The sequence below is a fragment of the Nesoenas mayeri genome, assembly GCF_963082525.1.
Source record: "Nesoenas mayeri genome assembly, chromosome: 2".
Lineage (NCBI taxonomy): Eukaryota > Metazoa > Chordata > Aves > Columbiformes > Columbidae > Nesoenas > Nesoenas mayeri.
In genome coordinates, this window is record NC_137543.1 from 46,418,316 (window position 1) to 46,441,152 (window position 22,837).

Sequence of the window (22,837 nt, forward strand, 5' to 3'; positions counted from 1 at the left end):
GTAATGGTGGTGGGAAAATACAGTCAAATCCTAACAAGGACTGTCTGTTTGAGTGCTGTGTTCTCAGGTCAGAGAATTAAGTAACTCTCTAGATGTCTCAGTGAAAATGCTACCAAGAATCATACAGGATGACCATACTGAGAAGCTGATGTGTACATGTGGTGGGTATGGGAATCTGCCTCTTTGTAAACCTCAAAAAATGCTTATGCTTAGTAAGCAAGAAAGAACATTCTGTCACCTTATGTTATCCTCTGGGTCAAGCAAGAAGTAAAACTGCTGTCTGACCTAAAGATGTAAATCAGAGCAAGAGTCAAAGTCAGGAAGGGCTGACGAGGTTGAAGAATTCTTATAAGATTTATGAAATCTGATGTCTGGTGCTAGATAACAAGAAAAGGGTGTTTGGTTAGACTAAGGATGTCAAATTCAAGTTAGTTGATGACTTAAAGACTTCAGTTTATGAGTTTCAAGATATCCCTTTTTTCCTTCACAGTGTAGCTCCTAAACTGGCCTATCGTAATACCTTCTAACCATATATTTTTTGCCTGTCTATTCGTATTTGTTGAAGTTGGACTCCCTCCAAACTTCACATTCCCTTCCTAATCCCATCCTGCCCATGAATTCTTATAATTTATTAATTCAATACTTATTGTTTATGAAGATTGTATGTGCATCTGTCTCTTTCCAAGACACTTTCAACAGGAAGCTCAGGCCATGAAGGTGACATCTAGTCTGCAAAATAAAAGAGGGTTAGGGACCCAGTAGGACCAGCTCCGTAGTCCTCCATGCTGTATTTTTATGGTAGCGTGTCCTGTTTTGGCTTGTGCTAGCTAGCACTTACCAAGAGAAGGCCTAACAAGAATCAAGGAAAAACATGCACTAGGGACTCCTTCAAGCAGGAGAAGTGGATGGCACAGCACCAGCTTTAGTTTAGTTCCCTCAACACAATATATTATTCCACCACTATCCCAAGAAGTTTTGCCATACCGAAGGATATGCAACACCTACTCTCATATTCCTAGGCTGAAACACAGCCCACACATTATTTCAGTCATTCAGCCATTAACACCTCCCCCCACTAAAATGCTGTTTGTGCCTTTGGACGGTGAGGCTATTGCACAAGATTGAAAAGTGTTAGTGAACTGCATAGTATAGACAAAGCCACCCTGTGTCAGCTTTACAGCCAGAGAATAGTTCATAGTTCTGTTTATTTAACAATATGAAAGTAGCCCCGGGGGTTGAGAAACAATGTGCATCTCTAAAATGCAGTCAGCCATCATCACAGAGGTAACATCTGGCAAGAAGTTATGCACATCTTAATTGGCCAGCTGTTCTTCTGATTGATTCATTGCCTTCCAGGAAGCGCACTTACCTCTCCATGCTCAGGCTGGCCCTGCAGAACATCCAGCCTCTGGGCTGCTTTCAGTGTTTGGCCAGTATATTGTGCAAACCCACGTGGGAAACTCCTGTGTGAAGTCTGACATTCCTCAGAAGGCCACGTTGTTCCTCAAATGGTTAACTGAAAGTCAAGTTTCTGTCACGGCTAAAGGGATGCTGGTGGGTATTCAGCCAAGCATTCAGTAGTGTGTACGACTGTGGAGGTGCCTGTTGTATGACGTGGGCTATCACGTCACGCAGTCATGCTGAACAAAGCCTAGGAATATGCTGGTGACTAACAGTCCTGGTGAGATCATAGGCAGGTACCAAAAGCCTAGAAATGCAAAGGAAATGGCAGTACTGCCTGGTCACAACAGGCTGGTTTCTGGCCAGAGAGCAAGATTTATGATTCTTGAGTTCTCATGAAGTGATAGAGAGTAAGTGATAAATGTGTCATCTAGAAAAAAAAATAAAATGTCTTCCTTAGAATTTCATTTTACTGTTTTGCAATAATCAGGAGATACTTTAAGTATAAATATATATATATATATAAGAAGCCACTGCTTAATATAAATGTTTTATCATTATAATATTTGGAGTTCCGTAGTCAAGACAGGCAGGGTACTCTCTCTGTATTGTGCTAGGTCTACAATTGAAGCACTTTTTGGAAATTAATCTTGGTATATTTTAAAGGTATCAAAAAAGGCATGAATTCACCCTTCACAAAGATGGAGCTTATCTAAGACCTCATTATTAAATTGTTTGGGAAAGTAGTGTTACATATTCATATTAATGTTAGTTTATTAGTTCTATTTTTAAGAGTACAAGTTCATGAAAAAAATTCTCAACACTAAATGTCAAAAAAATGCTAGTTTACTTTCTGAAATAAGTGTTAACAATTATACTCCAGAAATCCTTTAGGAGGGGACAGAGGATGAGATATGGTATTTTATTGTGCAATTTCTTCTTTTCAGAGTAAGCAGTAGAGTCTGTAAAAGAAATGATTAGAGATTATGGCTGCTTTAGCAGGAGAAATTAATGGCAAGGTCAGGAATTTCTTTGGAGCAATCTTGTTTACTTGCAGGGTTTTGATGCTTCAGTTTGTGCTGTCTGACATGTTCCTCTGACGGCCTTGTGCAAATACCAAATAAGAGTTGGGAAAAGTTGTAGGCTTCCACAGATGACAGCTTTGGAGGAAAAACAAAACAAAACCAGCTTTGGTTTGGAGTAAGTGGAAGTATCTGTACCTTTTCAAGATGTTTCCATTCATTGCTTCAGGCTCTTGGGGATGAAATAGCAGTATTTATCAGTGTTACTAAATGATATAGAGGGAGCCATCTGGATAAGTACAGATATATTTCCCTTGTATAGCAGGAGAAATTGGCAAGTTTAAAAACCTTCGAAGAAAAAATAACATCACATGTATTCTACATCTACTCAGTATCAAACTCTAGGTTGCATTTTCAAGAACCTAATAGAAAAAGCACACTTTTCATTTTCAGATTAATATTAAAAATGCCTACAGTTAGTAGCCACAATAAGAAGAAAGATACCCTGAGCTTATGCTATTGTCTCTTTTCCTTATTTTTCTCCTGACAGAAGTTAAAAATAATAATACCAGTATTTTTTTTTCTTCCTCCATAGACCAATGTTTTTGTTTGCATTCACCAATATTTTTAGTAGGATTTTCTTCCTTTGTTTTTCAGTGCATCTTGAAATGCAGTTTTCTTTTTTTTTTCAAATATGATGTTGCTAATCTGCTTACCAAAGCATTGACAACTGGAATAAGGTCAAAAAACAAGTGCATCTTTTCATGTATACTTGCACATCAGCTGAGATTTGTTTTTTTCATGAGGCTTTTATTCATTTTTAAAGTATATCCAGTCTGTTGACAAAAGAGCTTTATTTAAATGAGCTATGTAATCTTTACCAGCAGCCTGTGGAGCAGATTTGACAATAAAGAAATATCTCATTACCTAGGAGCTTTGTATATTGTACAGGTGTAACTTGGTAGTTGAATAGTATAAAAAGATAAATATTAACTGGATTTTGCTAATAAATCTGCCATTCTTACAGCACCAAAATCTGTAGAGTTGTTGTAATTGCCGTTGTTTGAGTTGTAACAATGAATGGAACTGATAAGGCTTATGTCATTTACATAGAATTTAGCATTCACAGAGCACTGTTGAATTAATACGACACACATATTGGGTCCTCTGATATAAGATTAGCATCGTTTGAAAATAGAGAAAGTGTAGATTTAGAAGTGACAGGTTAGTCTCTGTTCAACATGTAATGGTAATTTGCTTAGGTCTGAAAATCGTAGGTTAGTACTGACAGCAGTGACTAGTAGTTAATATTTGTGTTAGTTTCATTTTGATTTGCTACATTTTGAAATAAACTGATGTCTCAGGAGGGACTACTGAAGAATTACAAAATAATGTTATGTTGAATCCAGAATGTCAGGTACCTGCTATATCAGTGTCAGGCAAGAGTGATGTTGAAACAGTTATATTCACTGAATTTAAAACAGAGTCATGTTTTAATAAAATAATTCAGTGAAATAATCTTTGTTTCTTGTACTGTCAACACCGTAGAATGACTATGGTTCTAGCTGCCTAACGTGGCAATTAGATACGTAGTCTTTTGCAGATCTAGTCCTGGTACAGTAATGTCAGAAATATAACCTTCTTCATAGCACTCTATAATTTCAAGTCTCCTCACTGTCTTCAGTTGAATATTTCATTGCTAATCAGCTCTAGATATTAAAGACTTCAATTGGATGCCCCTCAAAAAAGAACACAAAATTCCCAGTTGTCTCTGAAAAGCTGAGCTTAAATGATTTGGTTAACATGTCAGTGTAGCAGAGATATAATACATTTCTGCAGGGTTACATTCAGAAGCCTGGAGATTAGAACATACTTTGTCTCCCATTATTCTCTGCCTTGTTCAACAGTGTGAACACGACTCATGCTCAGTATATGATTGCAGATGTACGTAAGCTTTCCAAGTGTTTTAAAGAATTGATGATGTGTTATTTTATGATGGTCCTTACTATGACTATCTCTATTGCATTCATGTTCACCTGAGCTGAATGCAGCCTATTGTTTACTAAGATTCCTGCCCAACTTCATCTTACATCCTGTATGATACTACATTGCAAATTATTTATCTTGCAGGAGGGAGAGATCTTTTTGCTTTGAATAATTCTGAGTTTTGTTTAAATGGTGGGATCATTTATCTGTGATACGGTCATTGCTGTCTGCCTTGACATTTTTTAGGTTCTGGATTGCTGTGTGTATTGATGACATCTCAACTGGTTATTGTTAATGTTAAATGCTTTATGTTCATAATGTTTCATCAAAATATGGTATTGATGGTGGGCTGAGTCTGGTGAGACTTCTTGGAAGTGCTCTGCCCATCTGTTTCTTTCATCTGCCTCAGCTACGTGTATTTTTCTTTCTTGCTACTGCTTAGTCCAATTCTTCTTAATTTTAAAATCAACAATAGGGTTAGTCACTTGGTAAGTAGCTTTAACTACCTACTGCAGCTGCAACATCACCATCAGCTGCTACTCATTTTAAGTGTCTCAATTTGTATTTCCTTAGATTGTTTTCAGTCTGGAATCAACCTTTGCTCAGAATAGCTATGTTCTTAAGTCCCTGTCATCAGAGAAATTTCCATTCTTTGAGCTGTGTGGCTGAGTGTGCTTCCTAATTTTCAGGCTGTTTCTGAAGGAAACTTCAGGAAAGGAAAAGGAAACATCAGTATAATTTTGTAACAGGAGCAGAATAATGTATTTTTCCTAGAATACTTAAAAAAAAAAAAAAGCAAACTGCTTGGGCTATTCAAACAAATTCAGCCTGAGGCAAACACTTGCCAGGTACATTTTTAGATCAAATGTTTGAAGTTTGGCAGAATTTAAAGAGAATCTTATTTTGAGATAAGCAGCATACTAGTTCTCCCAATAATAATATCTACTCTCTTTTTGTGATCCAGAACCTCGTAGTTTTGCTGGATCAGACATCCTAGATGTAAGTGTGAATTCTAAATGCAGAATACATTTCCATTATGAATAATTACAATTTTGGAAAATAAAATGGAATGTTATTCACAGAGGCCCTGATTCTCTTTTGCATTCTCAGGTGGAAAACAGGAACCATTATATTCAGATAGGTTTAATTTCACTAATTAAAAACAGCAGAGAGGAGAATTAAGTTTGTAATCATAACCCAATATACTGTGATCACATAGTAACTGGTCAGAACTGGTAACTGAAGCAGTCCAAGTAGTATGTTATTGACTGAGAAAAAGCATCATGACTGAGTTCCATGTGCTGTTCACTTCGTATTCTTAATGGGGCCACATGCCATTTGATGTTTAATCAAGTAAACACACCTAGTTTTGGGCCTATTGTCAAATAGGTCTGTAATCAGCATTGGTCTAGTCCTACACAGCTACATTGTGCAATAAAAGATAAGGAGGTGAATATCTTGGGCCCCTGTGAACTATCAGGCAACAAAAGTAAAAATCTTCTGATCTAAATAAGACACAGTTCATTTTCCTTATGTGGGATTTTCTTCCAATTTACCTTTTGTTTACTGTATAGAGAATCCGAATATTGTGATAGCATTAATTAACGAGGACCTCAAAACAATACCACTGGAATAACGAATTAGGCTTAAATAGGCCTCAGCTTCAAATAGTATCATGTGATTTTTATCCCAGTTTAATCCCTCAAATAAGAAATTACAGATTAAAACATTAGCTTAATTTCAATCATATTACTGCAAATCAGGCATGAATTTAATGAAGTATCTTGATTTATCATAACAAAAAACTTAAAGGTGAGAACAGAATAAGGTACCCCACTAGTTGATGCTTTTAATTTATGCAGATATTATTGATGATATCAGTACCGTAGATAAACAAGGAATTTAACAAATTCAGAGCCATATGCTCCCCTCTGCTGTGAGGCACAGAGAACAGCCACAGCACAAGTGAAGAGGAATAACAGTGAAGCCCCAAAGCAGCAGCATAGCGAGGGCAATTACTTGACAGCATCACTTGCTCTTCCCAGCAGCTCACAAAGGTGCCTCTCCAGAGTTGGACTCGATGATTCTTATGGGTCCCTTCCAACTCAGGACATTCTATGATTCCTTGTTTGTAGGATGAGGACTGGGAGAAATCACTGCAAAAATTGTCCCCTCCTAGCAAAAAAATCCCTTCCACTTCTTCGAAAGCTATTGCTCCTCCATTGCAGGATTGCCATCATTTTGATGCTTGCAGAAACCCCTGCAGTTCCTTTAACAGACGGTTGTTTGTGGGACAAGCAGCAGACCTGTCTCAGCTGCAGCCTTGGCACGTGCAAGAACAACAGAAACAAGGATCCTGCCACTTTCTTCCCTTTTGCATTTAGCTTTTTACTTCAGTTCTCCTCCCACAGAGAACTAAACACCAGAAACAAAGTGAATCTCATATAAACCTCATACAAATATTTGGCTACTGTACATATTCCTACACCTTAAGCACTAGAGGTGTTATTACCTTCTCTGTCACCATTTGGCTTGATGTACTGAGAATTCATAGGAAACAGTAATTTTCTCAAATGTGGAAAAAAGGCCGTGAGAAATGGAGTTAGCAATAATGTCATGTATGCAACTCACACATGCCATGCCTTCTTAATTCTCTACATGTGATCAAAATTTAAAAGATAAGGAGAAGCAAATAACTTATCTGTCTATTATCTAACTGAGCAGAGGATCTACAGAAAAGGTGTTGGTGCTTGTAAGGATAGAGAGATCATGGCAAAACCTAGGAGATCTACAGGCTGCTTTTGAGTAGAAGTGCTCTTTAGCTAGGTTACTCACAATTTTTCTGTTTTAAATGGTTCTCTTAGCTAAAGGTCTGCAGTCTACTCAGGACACTGTATGGCCCTTCCCAGGCTAGTGGGTCCATCAGTTTAAGTTTTCAGGTAATAGTATTTGATGGTGCTGTTACTTTCTCACAGACCTGTATTTTTGATTGTGTGCATAATGTTATTTATGTTGCAATTAATGTTGTGAAATTAATAAATATTTGGTTCAGGCTCCATTATGCTAGGCACAATAAAATGTATTCAAAATATGAGATGTATTTGATGCAGGGTGACTTACAATAGTAACAACAACCATCACGGACTTGTAATTTGCAAGTGTTTATTCAGTTCTTTGAAAGAGAAACCATAGTGAAAGTCATATTGGACACCAGCCATTATAAACTAACAGTTTCTTAATAAATGTTAGAGCAACTTTCAAACAACCAAACCTAAAAATTTTTTAATGTCTTTTGATTCTCTCGAGACAAAAATACTGGGTAGCCATCGAACTGGATAGCCATCAATCCAGATAGCCATCAATCCCAACCACTGTTTTCTTCATCGTGACAATATATCTCACAAGTATTTTACCTTTTTATAAACATGCCAGTTTTGATAATCCGAAAATAGTTTTCCAGTTAATTTGTTTTTCTAGGGTTTAAGTAGGTTGTGTTATTAAAACGTCATAAGTTATGTTTCTGTCTTCTCTCACTTGCGTTCTTTTTCAGACTCCAGAATGCTATCAAACAACATGAGATTTGAAAATAGTTGAGTTAACAGTAGACCTCCAGAAAGAGATAGATTTCAGAGAAAAGAAAAAATAAATCTTAAAATAGAAGGAAAGGAGCAGTGGTACTTAGGAAAGGTTCTTCAAACTGGAGAACATATCCCTTCCCTCTTTGGGTTCAGATTTTGGCTGTGATTCAGACTGATGTTTTTATATTTTCCCATTGAGTTTATCTACCTTCCCTCATGTTATTTTTAATATAGATTGGTAGGACTAAAAAAAAAAAATATATGTACAATGATCTTTTTTAATATTTTACAGCCTCATTTACAAAGATGCGGAGTACTCACAGCTTCCATGGAATCTAATGGGACTTGTGGAAACTCAGTATCTCTGAAAATCAGGCCATTAATTTTGAAAATGTGCATTAATTATTCTCTAGGCTGTAATAGCTCACTTGATATTACTATAATCTACATTCTTTTGAAAAAGTATATTTTTCAGCTGGTACACTGCGCTTGCTCCTAAAGAGCAGTCATATCTTATCATGTAAAAGCTTCTTTATAACTGATCCAATTATTGACCTGTGGCATTGACCTTAATGAAATGTAATATTTCCAAAGGAATGGTACAATCCATTGTGTTAATCTGGTTGACAGGCATACTCTTGAAGGCCTCATGCTAGCAATAGCTATGGAATTTATTGGAATAATTAACTTGATGAAACACAAAACCATGTATTTCCACTACGCAATAATTTAGGTGGTTTAAATTTCCATTTTCTAAATTATGACAGGTTTAAAGCATGTAGCAATATTTGTGGAATTTACCAAAACCCACAGCCATTTTCAAAAACATTCTGTGTTGGTAGATTTTCAGATTTCATTAAAACATTATTTTTTCTACCTGCTACACTGTGTTTATAAGTTCCAAACACTTGCAGATTAAGGAAAAACTGATGCTAGTCTGAACTGTAGGTTTCAACAATAATTACTGCTAGGAAATAGCAAAAAACTATCAGGTAAGCACTCCCACTTGGAATCCTTTCAGTTAGAATCCTTTGCACTGGATGAGGTTCCTAGGATAAGTGTCATTTTTTCTATACATCTATGTAAAATCCTTTTTTAAGTAGTGTCATTCTCAGCTGCCACATTCCGTGCAATTTAGTGCTGTTAGATGCTTTCATGTCACATGGTTATGGCTAGGTAGATTAATAGGAACTTCTATCTGGAAATTTCTTTCCTGTTATTGTTCTCCCTGAGCAGTTGATGGCTAAGTTAATTCTCTTTAGTTTTGTCATGCACTAAAGCACACATTGCCAAGCTATGATAAGCTTTACACAAGGGGAAAAAAAAAAGCCCTTGTGTCCATCAAAGTCTTAAACTTGCATTTTAAACTTTGGCCTGACCTGATGTGCCATTCAAAAAGCTTCAAAAGATTATTTTTTTAAGAAAGGTTCAATATGTCCCGAGGCTATCGGTTTTGAGTTAAACTGGGTGAAGTAGAAATATTTTACTCATCAGCTTTGCAGTCACAGAGTTTGCCTCAGCTAGAACAAAACTGCTGAGGCATTTAGAGGAAATTAACCCCCCATCCTGGCAGCCAGATGTGACTGGTTTCTGACGAATGCACATGAGTGGGCTGAAAAACCAAGAGACTGTGAAATTCCTGTCAGGTCCGTACAGCACAGAATGGGCTATTGACTGCTTTCTATATTTCCCTCCATCATTCTTCTTGAACGCTGCCATTAATTTCCTCTCCTACTCCGACTTGGGAATTCATATATTTTTTTCTTTTCTTTTCTTTTTGTTAATTCTCCCTCCCCCCCTTTCTCGTCTCACCCCCCTGCCCCTTCCCCCCGTTCCCGTCGGCAGCTGCGGGCGCTGCAGCGGAGGCTGCGCGGGGCGCGGGCGGCGCGGCGGAGGCGGCGCGGCCGCTCCATCCAGGCGGGGCTGGCCCGGCTCCAGGCGGCCTCTCAGGAGAACGCTCAGAAAATATTAGCTGTGCAGGTAGGTGATTGCAGGGAAGTCGGCGAGATCATTCCGATCTAGATTGAAAAGCAAATGATGGGTAGTGTGATGAAGCATTAAAACCATATCTCATCAGAGTTTTATAAATTTTTAACCTCTTTAATAAACTGGAATTGCATGAAGGATGAATTCAGTAAGTTAGCACATATACCATGCGTGGTTTGAAAAAAAGGGGGAGATTAGATTTATTTCTCACAAACCTTTGAAAAGATTATTATAAATACATTGGCTATGAACACTGGAAACACAGAGTGGCATTAATATCACTGCTCTTGTTTTAGAAGATGTTATTGTGACCTGTTTTGTGCAAATATTATTTCCCTGGTAAACAATATTGTTATTTTCACTGTTTTCATATTTAATTTCTTTAGCACGAGACAATTTTTTTTAGACGCGTAATACCTTCCCCACTCAGTTATATGAAGTCTTTCCCTTATTTGTTATAAAGCAACATTGGGGGCCTTATAAAATTTAAAAATGTTTTCCAGCAATGTATGGTTTTTTACTTTATGACTTGTTCCCTGAATATATATATTTACAATGGAAAATAGCTACTATATGCTATAGTTTGAATGTTCTTTTTTGTGTTGTTCTATGGTATCACACTCATATGTCTGTAAAGCCACTCCTTTCAGTCTCTTCCCATAGTCAGTGACCATAACCAGATGGCGTTTGTGAAGGGTTTTTAAAAGACTTAAGTGAAAAATTTCTTCAGACTTATTCCTTGCAAAAGAAGTTGTGTTGCTGATACAGCTTCAGTGCAACATATTCTTATAAACCTTGTTTTCTAATTTTGAACAGTCAGGCTTTTTTGCATGACTGTGGAAACAATTTTGTTACATTTTAATATTATGTAATTACAATTCATAGTTAGTATCTGATGCATTGAAGTAAAAGCTAACGTGAATAAGTGATAGAATTCAATTAAACTGCATCAGCACCATGATCTGATTTCAGTATCTCACTAAGAGGATTTTTATTTTAAAATTCTAGATTTTCATATACATTCTACTTCCATAAAAGATTTAGAAAATCCTAGTCATACTACAATCAGAAAGTCAAGAAAAAATAATTAAAATAAAAATATAATCAAATTTTATACTTTATTCATGATTTGTAGTACTCTTAATGTTACTTTTTTGGGGGAGTGTTACCTTTGTTAAATATTGCACTGAACTGTGTGCCACTGAAGACAGGTAAGCTGGGAACTACACTTTATTTCATCAAAATTTCTCATTTAGCACTCAAAAAACTGGAAAAGCACCTTTTTGGGTTTTTTGGGGGGGAGATAGCTGTGCTGATTTCTGTTCTTTCCTGTGTGCAACTACTCCAATACTAAGTGAAGAACAGAGGTGATCGATGTACAGCTGAAAATTCATGAATAATAATAGCAATGACATGGAAGCCACAGGTGGCGGCTGGTTTCCTCACACATGAATCTTTACATTAATCAAATGTTACATAGTATTTTAATAGCTGCACTGTGAACCTCATATACAATTGAACTCTTTTGTCAATAACTAGTCCACATAATAATGAATGAATTTTGCAGGAATCCTTCACCTTAACATGATTTTTTCCATGCATGCTGTTCACGTTGAGAAGCTGTGTCTGTAAATCTTGTCACCCTCAACTAACTAGAGATGAGCCTAAACTAATGTTTTAGATGTAAGCCCCAACAGTATTTGGGGAGCATTCAGATCTGAGTAGTTCAGACCTACCAAAGACAACATTTTTTTCAAAGTATGGATAACATTGTGTCCCTATCTGCTTTCACTCTCTGTGACACCATTTTCTGATGTTGATCCTTTTATCATGTTCTTACTTTGTGTTTAAGCAGTTTGACTGACAATAACTTCTTATTAAAATAGCGAGCAAGAAAAATATATATGGAAACTAGTTCATCTGAGAGCAATTATCAAGGTGTATAGAAGAGTATTTCCTTTCAGCAACATGATATTTTTGTATTTTAGAGGTCTTGGCAGTGATTTATTTACATATGGACCGGTGTGTTTGCTTAATCTATGTTATTGTCAAATCAAACTATCCTTCTGTTAATTAAGTTCTTTTGTTGATGACATTCAGCAGAGTGGCACACACTTCCCAAATAAAAGCTGGCAGCCATTCCTCTTCCTTCTTTTTCTTTCAGCGAGAAATGCCCCAAGTTTGTTGTTCCCAGCATCCAGCTTGCATCAGTGTGAGCATGAGGACCAGCTGCACTGAGCAGCGTGTAAGTGTGCAGCACAATGGTGATTCCCGTTCACGAGAGCTTGTGTCCTAGCAGCTACTTTACTAGAGCAAACAGGAGCAGGTGAATCACAGAGAAGAGTGAATTAGAAGAGGCAGTAGATACAGTACATTGGCTGCCTAAGTGTTTTCTAATATTTTACAGAAGCCATGACCTGGGTAAGATCCAAAGAGAGACTTAAAAGTAGATAAGAGGAGGGGTTTTTTCCTTTTAACCAGGTACTTTTTAACTAGCAACACTCTCCAGTTATATACAGCAGCAGTGTTCTGGGACAGTTATAGAATGTAGAATCGTTTAGGTTGGAAAAGACCTTTAAGATCATCAAGTCCAACTGTTAACATAACACTGCCAAGCCCACTCATAAACCATATCTCTAAGCAGGACATTTACATGTCTTTTAAACGCCTTCAGGGATGATGACTCACTGGGCAGCCTGTTCCAATGCCTGACAACCCTTTTGGTGAAGTTTTTCCTAGTATCCAATGTAAACCTCCCCTGGCACAACTGGAGGCCATTTCCTTTCATCCTGTCACTTGTTATTTAGGAAAAGAAACCATGACTAACCTCATTACAACCTCCTTTCAGGTAGTTGTAGACAGCAACATGGTCTCCCCTCAACCTCCTTTTCTCCAGGCTAAACAGCCCCAGTTCCCTTTGCCGCCTCTCACCAGCTTTGTTCCCCTTCTCTGAACTGTCTCCAGCACCTCACTGTCTTTCCTGTAGTAAGTGGCCCAAAACTGAACACAGGAATTGACATGGGACCTCACCAGTGCTGAGTACAGGGCCAATTATTATTATGCAAAAATCAAGAGCTGCCTCAGGTGGGATGACATATTTGACTGATGTTTCATTATTAGTAGTCTACATTATCCAGCCTATTTTTAAAAGTCTACACTTGCCTTCCAATCACTTCCAATGGTCCAGATAGACCATAGTGTCTGTAGGACTTTGTGCTTGAGAAGGAAAAACAGTGCCTGTAATAAGGAGGTGACAAGTGCCAAAGCCACTAGTGAGGAGGAAGTTTCTAGTAACAGGTATTGGTGAAGTCCTTTATAAATGCAAAAAAAAGCGAAACCTCAAGAGGGATCCTACTTAGCAGCAAGGTGCTTTTGTTAATGCTAATTTGAAAAAAAAAAAAGAAAAAGAAAAAAAAAAAGAAAAAGAGGCTTACAATTATATCTCCCTAAAAGTTTTAAATTAAGAGAAGAGCTTTACAATGATGGCAAGCTCCTTTGGTGTCTGGTCTCCCAAATTTATTTCAGGAAGAAATAATGCCATACCAGTACCAATTTCTATCAGCACTAAACTTGGTACTGATGCCAGAAATTTTTTGTTGGTCATCCACCCTGCTAGTTAAGCAGGGAACTGAGCTGGCTTTTAGTTCCAGGCTTTCCTCCCTGTCACACTGCTAAGTCATGCCCTTGGGCTGAGCTTTGGTGATTGTACTGAACTGATGGGGGGTTCTCAGGCTTAGTGCAGCATGGGCAGTGTGTCCCCTGGAGCATAAATCTAGTGTGCACATCCCCTTTGGGAATGCTCTGCCCCTAGAATCATCATAGAATCATAGAATGTTTGGGTTGGAAGGGGTCTCCAAAGGTCATCTAGTCCAACACTCCTGCAATGAGCAGGGACATCTTCAACTAGATCAGGTTGCTCAGAGCCCTGTCCAGCCTGGCCTTGAATGTCTCCAGGAATGCGGCATCTACTACCTCTCTGGGCAACTTGTGCCAGTGTTTCACTACCCTCATTATAAAAAATTTCTTCCTCATGTCTAGTCTTAAACTCCCCTCTTTTAATGTACAACCATTACCCCTTGGCCTATCACAACAGACCCTGTTAAATAGTCTGTCCCCATCTTTCTTACAGGCCCCTTTTAAGTACTGAAAGGCCACAATAAGGTCTTCCCAGAGCCTTTTCTTCTCCAGGCTGAAAAATCCCAGCTCTCTCAGCCTGTCCTCACAGGAGAGGTGTTCCATCCCTCTGATCATCTTGGTCGCCTCCTCTGGATCCTCTTCAACAGGTCCATGTCTTTCCTGTACTGAAGGCTCCAGAGCTGGATGCAGAACTCTAGGTGGGGTCTCACTAGAGCAGAGCAAAGGGGCAGAATCACCTCCCTCGACCAGGGTGGCCATGTTTCTTTTCATACAGCCCATGATACGGTTGGCCTTCTGGACCGAGAGCACACATTGTCAGCTCTTGTCCAATCTTTCATCCACCAGTACCCCCAAGTCTTTCTCGGCAAGGCTGCTCTTAATCCTTCATCCCCCAGCCTGTGTTGATACCAGGGTTTGCCTCAACCCAGGTGCAGAACTTTTCACTTGGCCTTGTTGAACCTCATGCTATTCACATGGGCTCACTTCTCAAGCTTGTCCTGGTCCCTCTGGATGGCATCCCATCCCACCAGCCTGGCCCTAAGAGGCTGCCACATGCCATCACCATCTTAAATGTCCTAGGGCCAGAATCTCTGCTTTGCCATGATTACACTTAGGGCCGCAAAGGCAAAGAGTCCATTGTTCACCTCCTTGTGTCTCTCTGCAGCCTTGGCACCGTCTGTAAACATTTTTGGTCTGCCTAGACCTACCCAGCAGCAGTGCACTCTACTGGGGAATCATAAACAGAACACAGTGCCTTCTGGATGCACCTCCTTTTGGGTCTCTGTCCTGAGAAAGAAGACCAAAAAGCATACTTCAGTATGTAGCAGAAATGAGTATATGCTTACTGAGCTCACACCATGGTTGTGTGACTGAAGACATGTTAATATTATCCAAATATGTTTAAATTATCCAAGCCATGGACAATATGAGCATGAACCATGAAGGCAGAATTATGGGAGTCAACCTCTAGTAAATACTAGCTTTTCCTTTTTTCTTTTTTTTTTTTGTTTTGTTTTGTTTTGTTTTGTTTTGTTTTTGCTAAGGGTCATTAGTCTGTATTTTGCCTGGTGACATTCATAGATTTAAAAAAAACCCCCACCATTTTAATTTATATTAAGCTCCTTTTGTTTCAATCAAACTTTTAAACACATATTCCCTGTTTTTTATCATTGTTACCTTTTTGCTTTTTCAGCATTTAATATTTACCTTGGAAATAGGAATGATTACTTAGTGTCCATATGTTGTCTGAATATACTTCTGGCAGAAAATGAAATTTTAAAATTGAGCACTTCAATTATGATGTTAAAAAAAAGGGATATGGGATTCTTCCATAGTAGTAGAAATGAATAAATATGTTGGCAATCAAATCAACTGCTAGAGCAGAGATCAATGACTGAAGTGATTTATACTTTCAATTTTGGCTCTTCATCTATTTCCTTTTTTGTAGAGCAAACTGTAGAGCAAACAGTTTCGTGGGCAAGACTGTTTCATCTGCTTATGCTGTACCTTTTTTCTAACCTGTTTCAAGTTTTAAAAAATCCTTTACTACTGTCTGATTGCAACCAGTGCCAGAATTTGAGAGATTAGAATTGCAGTGCATAAAGTGCACTAGAAGTACATTAGAAGTTCATGAGCACTGCTCTGCTCTTCTTTCATTCTGGACAGTTTATATCGATACTTAATTGCTCTGAAAAAATAATTTGTTTTTTTCATGGTAGTCAAAGAATGTTCTATGAGTTCCATTGTAGATTACACTGACTCTTCACATAACATTAATTACCTTAATTGTCAAAGGACATCCTGTGGGGCAGGAGAGGAGCAAAGGCTATTGCTGAAGTCAGTGACAGCTTTTCTTTAAATAAGAGCTGCATGGAGATCTCTTCTGGTTGGAGTTTGAAAAAATGTGACATAGCAATGTGGGGAAAAATTCACCATCACAGTTGGTACAGTCCATATTCTATAGTCTGCTAGAGGATTTCAGTCTTCAAAAATCCTCCTATGGTTACTAAATACATTTTTAGTCCTGTAGAAAATAATACAAGTAATCTTTAATTTAGGGGAAAATAAAAGCTGATAAAAATGTAAAACCTTTTCTCCCAAAAGTGTACAGGCAAAGTATTAGTTATGTTAATGACTTTTGTTTCCCCAGTAATGTTTTGGAGTTTCAATAACTTGGCTCTTGAGTAAGTTCAATTAGCTATCTAATTGCAAAAATGATATATGATGGCAGGCGTAGCTTTATTTAGGACTGTGGCTGTGCTTTAATTCTGACAGTCTTCAATTTAGTACATCCTTTTAGATGATTTATCTTGACTATACTTCTGCCAAAATTATTTTTGGGGCCAAAGTGCTAACAAAAAGATAGCATCATTGCTACTCTCATTGTAACTTTAAAGCATTTCATATATACTTTTCTCCAGGTGGCATGACAAAGCTACTTTTTTAATGCATACAAGATTATTGGCTTAATTTTTAACATATCTGCACCTTTGATAGCCATTCACACCAGTTCAAAGTGAAATAAAAAGAGATCTTCAGGATTTAGAGTTTGGAAACTTCTTAGTTGGTTGCAATTTTAGCCATTTTCATTAGGTGGAAATTTCCACAAAAGAATGAAGCATCAACACACAGACTGTCACTTCGACTGCAGAATGCTGTGATTATTTATTCATTTTCCCCAGTTTTACTCAAGTTGCTTGATTATCCCGAAATCTTTAAAAATTTTTGGTGAAGCTGTGGTAGTGCAAAATAGTTCCACTCTAGTGAACTTCACCAGTTTACACTGGGGGAGAGTTTTTATCTATTTGGTATTGTCTTTTTTTTGGGCAATTTTGCAGATATCACAAGAGAAAGGACTGTTCTTTACTAAGGCTTTGAAACTTTGCTGAATCTACTGTGAACATTTCAGTGGTTACTGCATCTTCCCGAAGGAAATGTCTTACTGACTGTGCAAAATCTGTGTTTTTCATGGCACCCTGGTCTATCTCCTTACAGGAAAGAGCCAGTCCAGTTCCATTAAGGACACACCCAACTATAATCCTGCATGTTAAAAGCAGAATCTGCCCTTTTGCTTTCTGAAAACCACTCATTCTTAAGTTGTTTCTTAGCTGTCAGATGGTAGTCAATTTAAGTACATCTTCTGTACTCTGACTTATTAACACAGGTGTGTTATGGTGTCCCTCGGGGCTGATGCTCTTCCAAATCTGTATGCCTTCCCTTTTATTTTTCTCTGTTATGGGTTGAGTTATCACCATTTATGCTGATTACACTCAGTTGTGTCTTCTTTGCCTGCTGATTTCACTTCAGCAGTCTTGCTGTTTCTGTCTTGTCTTGGAGACATATGGGGTTGGATGACAGATAACTTTTCTTAAGGGGACATGGCTACACACCTTTTAATTAGTTCTAAGATTTTGTATTTAGTCACATTTATTCACAGTAACTATTTAAAATATTGAAGTTAAATTTTGCTGATTTTATTATTCATTTGTAAAATATTTATTTTGTACAGTTAAAGAGGAATTGAGACCAAGTATTTTTACTTCTGCTCATGGGTGTAATGTTTCTGAGTTGAAAAATTGTTACTTTATTAATAGGACTCTAAAGAAGCATGGAAATCAGCATCTAATATATAGTTTCTAAAAATTTATGTTTTTCCTCCCAAATGCTTATGAACTTTGGATAATAACATTGTGAATTCTTCTAACTATGATCTTGCACTTTATTTCAATCCTTAAAGTGATAATTTGATTTTTCTAGATTGAGTTGATGACCCTGACAAGCGTTCACCAAACTCTTTGCATTTACTTATCAGGTATATGTAGTGGTAAATACAGCTGCCGTGAAATAGACACATAAAATATTTGTGGCTATTCATTTTAATGCTGCATGATGGGTGAGATCCTTCTAGTAAGAGAGTGCAAAGTAATCTCAAAATAAGTGCAGTTCATAGAAAAAATTAGAACCCACTTCATTTCATTGCCTCATTTTCATGGTCTGTGATTTTGCTTATCACATGACAAAACTCTGATGTCTTTGACATAATTTCCTTTACCATTTTTGTAGTGAAGTGTACGTATTGTTTGGCACAACTCAGTTGCATTTAAGTTTTTATGCCACTTACACTTTAGCACGCCAATCTTCCTGTGCTTCTCATGAACTTCTTATTTTTCAAAGCGTCATGCCCAAAGGCTGACATAACAATGAACATTTATTGACATTCATAGGAACACCTATAGTGGCCTTAGCTGGCTAATTCTTCTATGGCTTTACTTCAGACTTTCACTATATGAACTAAATGTGATATGAGGGAAGTCATTTTAAAAATGTGGCTTTCACCTAAAAGCTCTAGTGTGTAGAAGTAAGATAAGGACAAACAGTTCTACTAGTTGCCCATCAGTGATGGAGGCTAGAAGATGGTGTCTGCAAACAAACAAATTAGTTTCATGTTTTTAAGATAAACCTAATGAGGATTGTGTTGGTGAATTATTTAGTTTGTTTGCAGGTGTATGTTTTCAAGATAGAATTTTTGTGCAGGAATATATGTTAGTATTTTGAACTAAGAGAAGATTGAAAGATAACATCTAATCTAGGAGATTTATTTTAAAATTTATTTTAAAATAAAAATTCCAAAGAGTTACACTTCTTCAGTATTCACCACTACTTACTCAAATTCGTCTCTGTATATTACCAGAGTAGCCGTAATTTCCACTTTCTTACACTTTCTAACATCCACACAGAATGTCTTAATAATTTAAAATATGCTAATAGAAATCTGTAGATGCTTCTTTTTAATAATGAAACACAAGTTTACAGAATGAAACATTCACTGCAAGTAACTTGATATCTGACTTTAACTGATGATGAGATTACTAGACAAACTTCATTTCTCATTGAACAAAAATTATTCTCCTATTAAAGAGAAACAGAATCCAGAAGTGCTGTCTAGGAATTCATATTCTTTCCACCTGTAACTCTGATAACTTACATGCATGGGCCAAACACTCAAAACTCCAGTAAAATCTGAGGAACTAGCAAGCGTATTGTCTTTGCTGCTGCTTTTGTTGTCATCGGGGCTATTCAAACAAGTAGGTCTTAAAAGACAACAAGAGAGAAAGTGTGTGATTTCCAGCTTCCTGAGAAATGATCCACTGAGTCATGTCACTGCTACAGCAATTTTTAAGCCTCAGATTATTCTCTGTGCACCCTGGCAAAGAGATTCAGAGTTTAAAACTTGATGGAATAAAAATGTGCTGAAACACTGAAACACTATACCATGAATAGAAAAGTGGTTTGGTTTGGTTTTTGTGGTTTGTTTTTTTTTGGGGGGGGGTTGTGTTTTTTTGTTTTTGTTTTTGGGTTTTTTTTTTGTTTTTTTTTTTTGTTTTATTTTGTTTTTTTTTTAAAAAAAAAAGTTGGGCTTGATGCCTTTTCCAGAATCTGAAGGCTACTGGATTTTCATTTCTTCAATTAGCACAATTTTTTAAAATTATTTTACTTTATTTTTTAACTTAAATAACTAAAACCTATGTTGAAATCTTTACACAAAATAGGCTGACTTGAATTCATAGAAGTAACTGTAGCCAGTGGTGTTCCCCAAGGGACAGTGCTGGATCCAGTCTTGTTCAACCTCTTCATCAGTGACCTGGATGAAGAAACTGAGAGCACTGTCAGTAAGTTTGCTGATGATACCAAACTGGGAGGAAGGGCTGATACACCAGAAGGCTGTGCTGCCATTCAGTGAGACCCAGACAGGCTGGAGGACTGGGCAGAGAAGAACCTGATGAAGTTCAACAAGGGCAAGCATAGGGTCCTGCACCTGGGGAGGAATAACTTTCTTAATATTCAGTGGCAACTTTCATAGTATTCTATGCTCTTAGCCTTACCTGCAGTTCAAAGGAGTTCTTCCTATTATAGAAAAATCAGTTGAAGTCATGTAAACACCAGTGGTTCAAAATCCAACAATAGTTAATTCAAGTTTTTCCTAGCAAAATGCATAGGAATCCTTGATTCTGTTTGAAAAGCTTAGCTGTTTTGGTTTGAGTAGCTGAGTTATAAAAATGGGGGAAAGCATATACACAATGAAAATCTCTCAAAGTATTATTGTTCTGTGAAAAGTTTGTTAGGTTTTTCTTCCAGAGAACTGTAACTATTTTTCATCTGTAATGTTATTTTTCTAAATCATGTTTTGTCCTGGTTGGAGCAATAGTATTGAATATCAGGAAAGCTATAGTTTTCTTAAGCAGTGCTGGCTAAAAAAGATAAAACATAATTTGGATGCACATTATGTTTCTATCAGCCATGCCAAGAGATACCTGTATAGCAACAGACCGAACAACTTTATAAATAGTTTCATTTAAGGTAAACTACTGTGTTTCTGAGACTTTTCATTTAAAATAACTCTACATATTTGGGTACTGCCTTCAAGTTTAAGGCCAAATTACAGGTAACATTGAGGTTCATAGTGATGATTCTATAGCTCATGAATCTGTCTTTAGAGACCTTGGCCAAATATGACAAACTTCTCAACAGTCAATCATTTGGATCACAAGATTCCCTTCATAAGCAAAACCGAAGCAATTTTGCATGTACTTACTCCTTCAAGAAGCCAATGGTAGTTTTGAATGACAAGAGAATACAGCAATGAGCTGACAAATAAGGCAGTTATTCAGTTGTTCTGTGTCAAAAAAAAAGGGAAACAACACTTCATAGACTTGCTTTTCCAGCAATTGACAGAAGCCTTCAGTGTATAATTAAGAAAAGTTAAATAAAGCCCATTTTTAGGAAGACAAGATTAAGGATAGGATTTATGAAGTTATACTATTGCCAAATGAGCAAATTCTTAGCTCTGGTTTTATATGTAGAAACTAAGAATTAAATTTCTTTATCCAGTACAGTGAGCAAAGAATCAGAAAAATGACATTTGAAATTAATGATTCAACCTTGCAACATCACTTTGGGCTATCTGAAGTTTAGCAACCTCCTTCTACCCATTTTAAACATATATCAAAACACAGGTTTAATGATGAACTGTTTACATGTTGAAAGCTCCTTTTTGGCAGCTCTTGTGTTTTTGTCGTTACCTGAATTAATTATGGTAGTTCAGAACACCTCTAGTAAACATGCTGATATATCATAGATTATAAACTCATCTACTGAACTCTTAACCATGGTTGCAAAGTAGATTATTTTATTTAAAGACAGCAGTTTAAAAATTTAGACATTTAATTTAATTATCCTCTCCCAGAAGTGTAAGAAGAAATCAGAATCCTAGTGTGAATAGCATTATACTTGCATAAGAAAACTTACGGAGCATTTTTGCCTCAAACTCAATAATTTTAGTTATAATCACTAACTATGTTTTTGTTTCACAGAACCAGTATGATTTTGAAAAAGAATAAAATTGCTTTTAAAGTACAAAAATAATTATGAACCACTTGAAATGTAATGTCTGTATTTTATTTCTCATCAGAATTCATTAGTGTGTAACATCAATAATTTAGCCCATCATTTGCCAACACTGACTTGGCTCAGTAGTTCAATCATGTAACCCTGTAAACTCACTTTCCATTAAAATGAATGTTGCTGACAAAGGATAACCAAAGAGATACTTCATTTATTAGCTAAAGAGATACTTCATTTATCAACATTTTTAAATTAGGAGTTTGGGACCACAGACACTTAGCTGGATAAATTATTCAAAGGAATCTTTGCATTAGGCCTAAAGATGTTTGTAGAATGAAATACAATGTTATCCAGAATTATAACTGCCTTTCATTTGTGTAACATGTAATTCACAGTATACTATTCCACAAACCAACAGAGCCACCTGCGGAGAATCAAATGACCTACTGGAATGAAATCCTGACTCTCATGTGCAAAATTATAAAATATGTAATAGTTATCCCATATTTTGATTAACTCAATCAAGCATTTCCCACAGAAAACTCCTTACATGAAACTTCTTGCAATATGCACCATAATCTTCCAAAGTTGCACTTGAAGTATTAAGTGCTTTACGTTATTTTACTATGAGCAGCTTCTTCAAATCCAGCCATTATCTTCTCCAAACACATCTTTTAAAAAAATCAGGTTTCAGATGTGATGTCTCAGCTTGTTGCTTCTCCAACCTTTTTTCTAGCCACCTATTCTTTCTTACCAGCATACTGACTTCATTTGCTAAACTTTAGTCCTTTTTTTTTTGCTAACATACTACACCTTGGACACAAACATTTCTTTTTTTCAATAATAAATAGCTACCTGAAACACATGAGGACAAAATTAGGAATAAATTAAAAAAAATCTCTTATCATATCTTTTGCTTATGCCTAGCAAGATAGATCTGGAAACCAAATCCTTCCTGAGGACAAATCAGTAAACATCTGTCACAGCATCGACTTAACATGACTGTCATCTGACTCTATATTCTGTGTCCTGCTAGTAGCAGTACAGACGGAACCAATTAAGGACATAAGCAGAAAGTGAATAAAAATGTTATAATACCAGTTTGGTGCAAGCCATGACATTGCTGTCCAATTCCCCTTACTGTTTCAGGTCTGAGCAGAGGGTAAATGGTTTTCCAGAAAGTATTCTCGTCTTCATCCCTTTCTCAGACTTGCCACTGCAGATGTCCTTAACCCAGAGACAAGAACCATTCCTCCTTTGAGTGAGATTCCAAATAAATAATGTAACAGTCTCAGTGCTCATGGGCTGTTATAAATACATTCTTAT

The 22,837-nt window shown here is 36.9% G+C and overlaps 1 protein-coding gene across 1 annotated transcript in view; it reads left to right on the plus strand.

The window, feature by feature from the left end:
• CCDC178 (coiled-coil domain containing 178) overlaps positions 1-22,837 on the plus strand; it is a gene marked incomplete at both ends in the record, with an annotated part of 166,807 nt that overhangs the window by 134,794 nt on the left and 9,176 nt on the right. Inside the window, one exon of the mRNA XM_080364136.1 lies at positions 9,833-9,967. Within this exon, the coding sequence (XP_080220262.1) occupies positions 9,833-9,967 (135 nt within the window). The remainder of the gene's footprint in view (positions 1-9,832; positions 9,968-22,837) is intronic.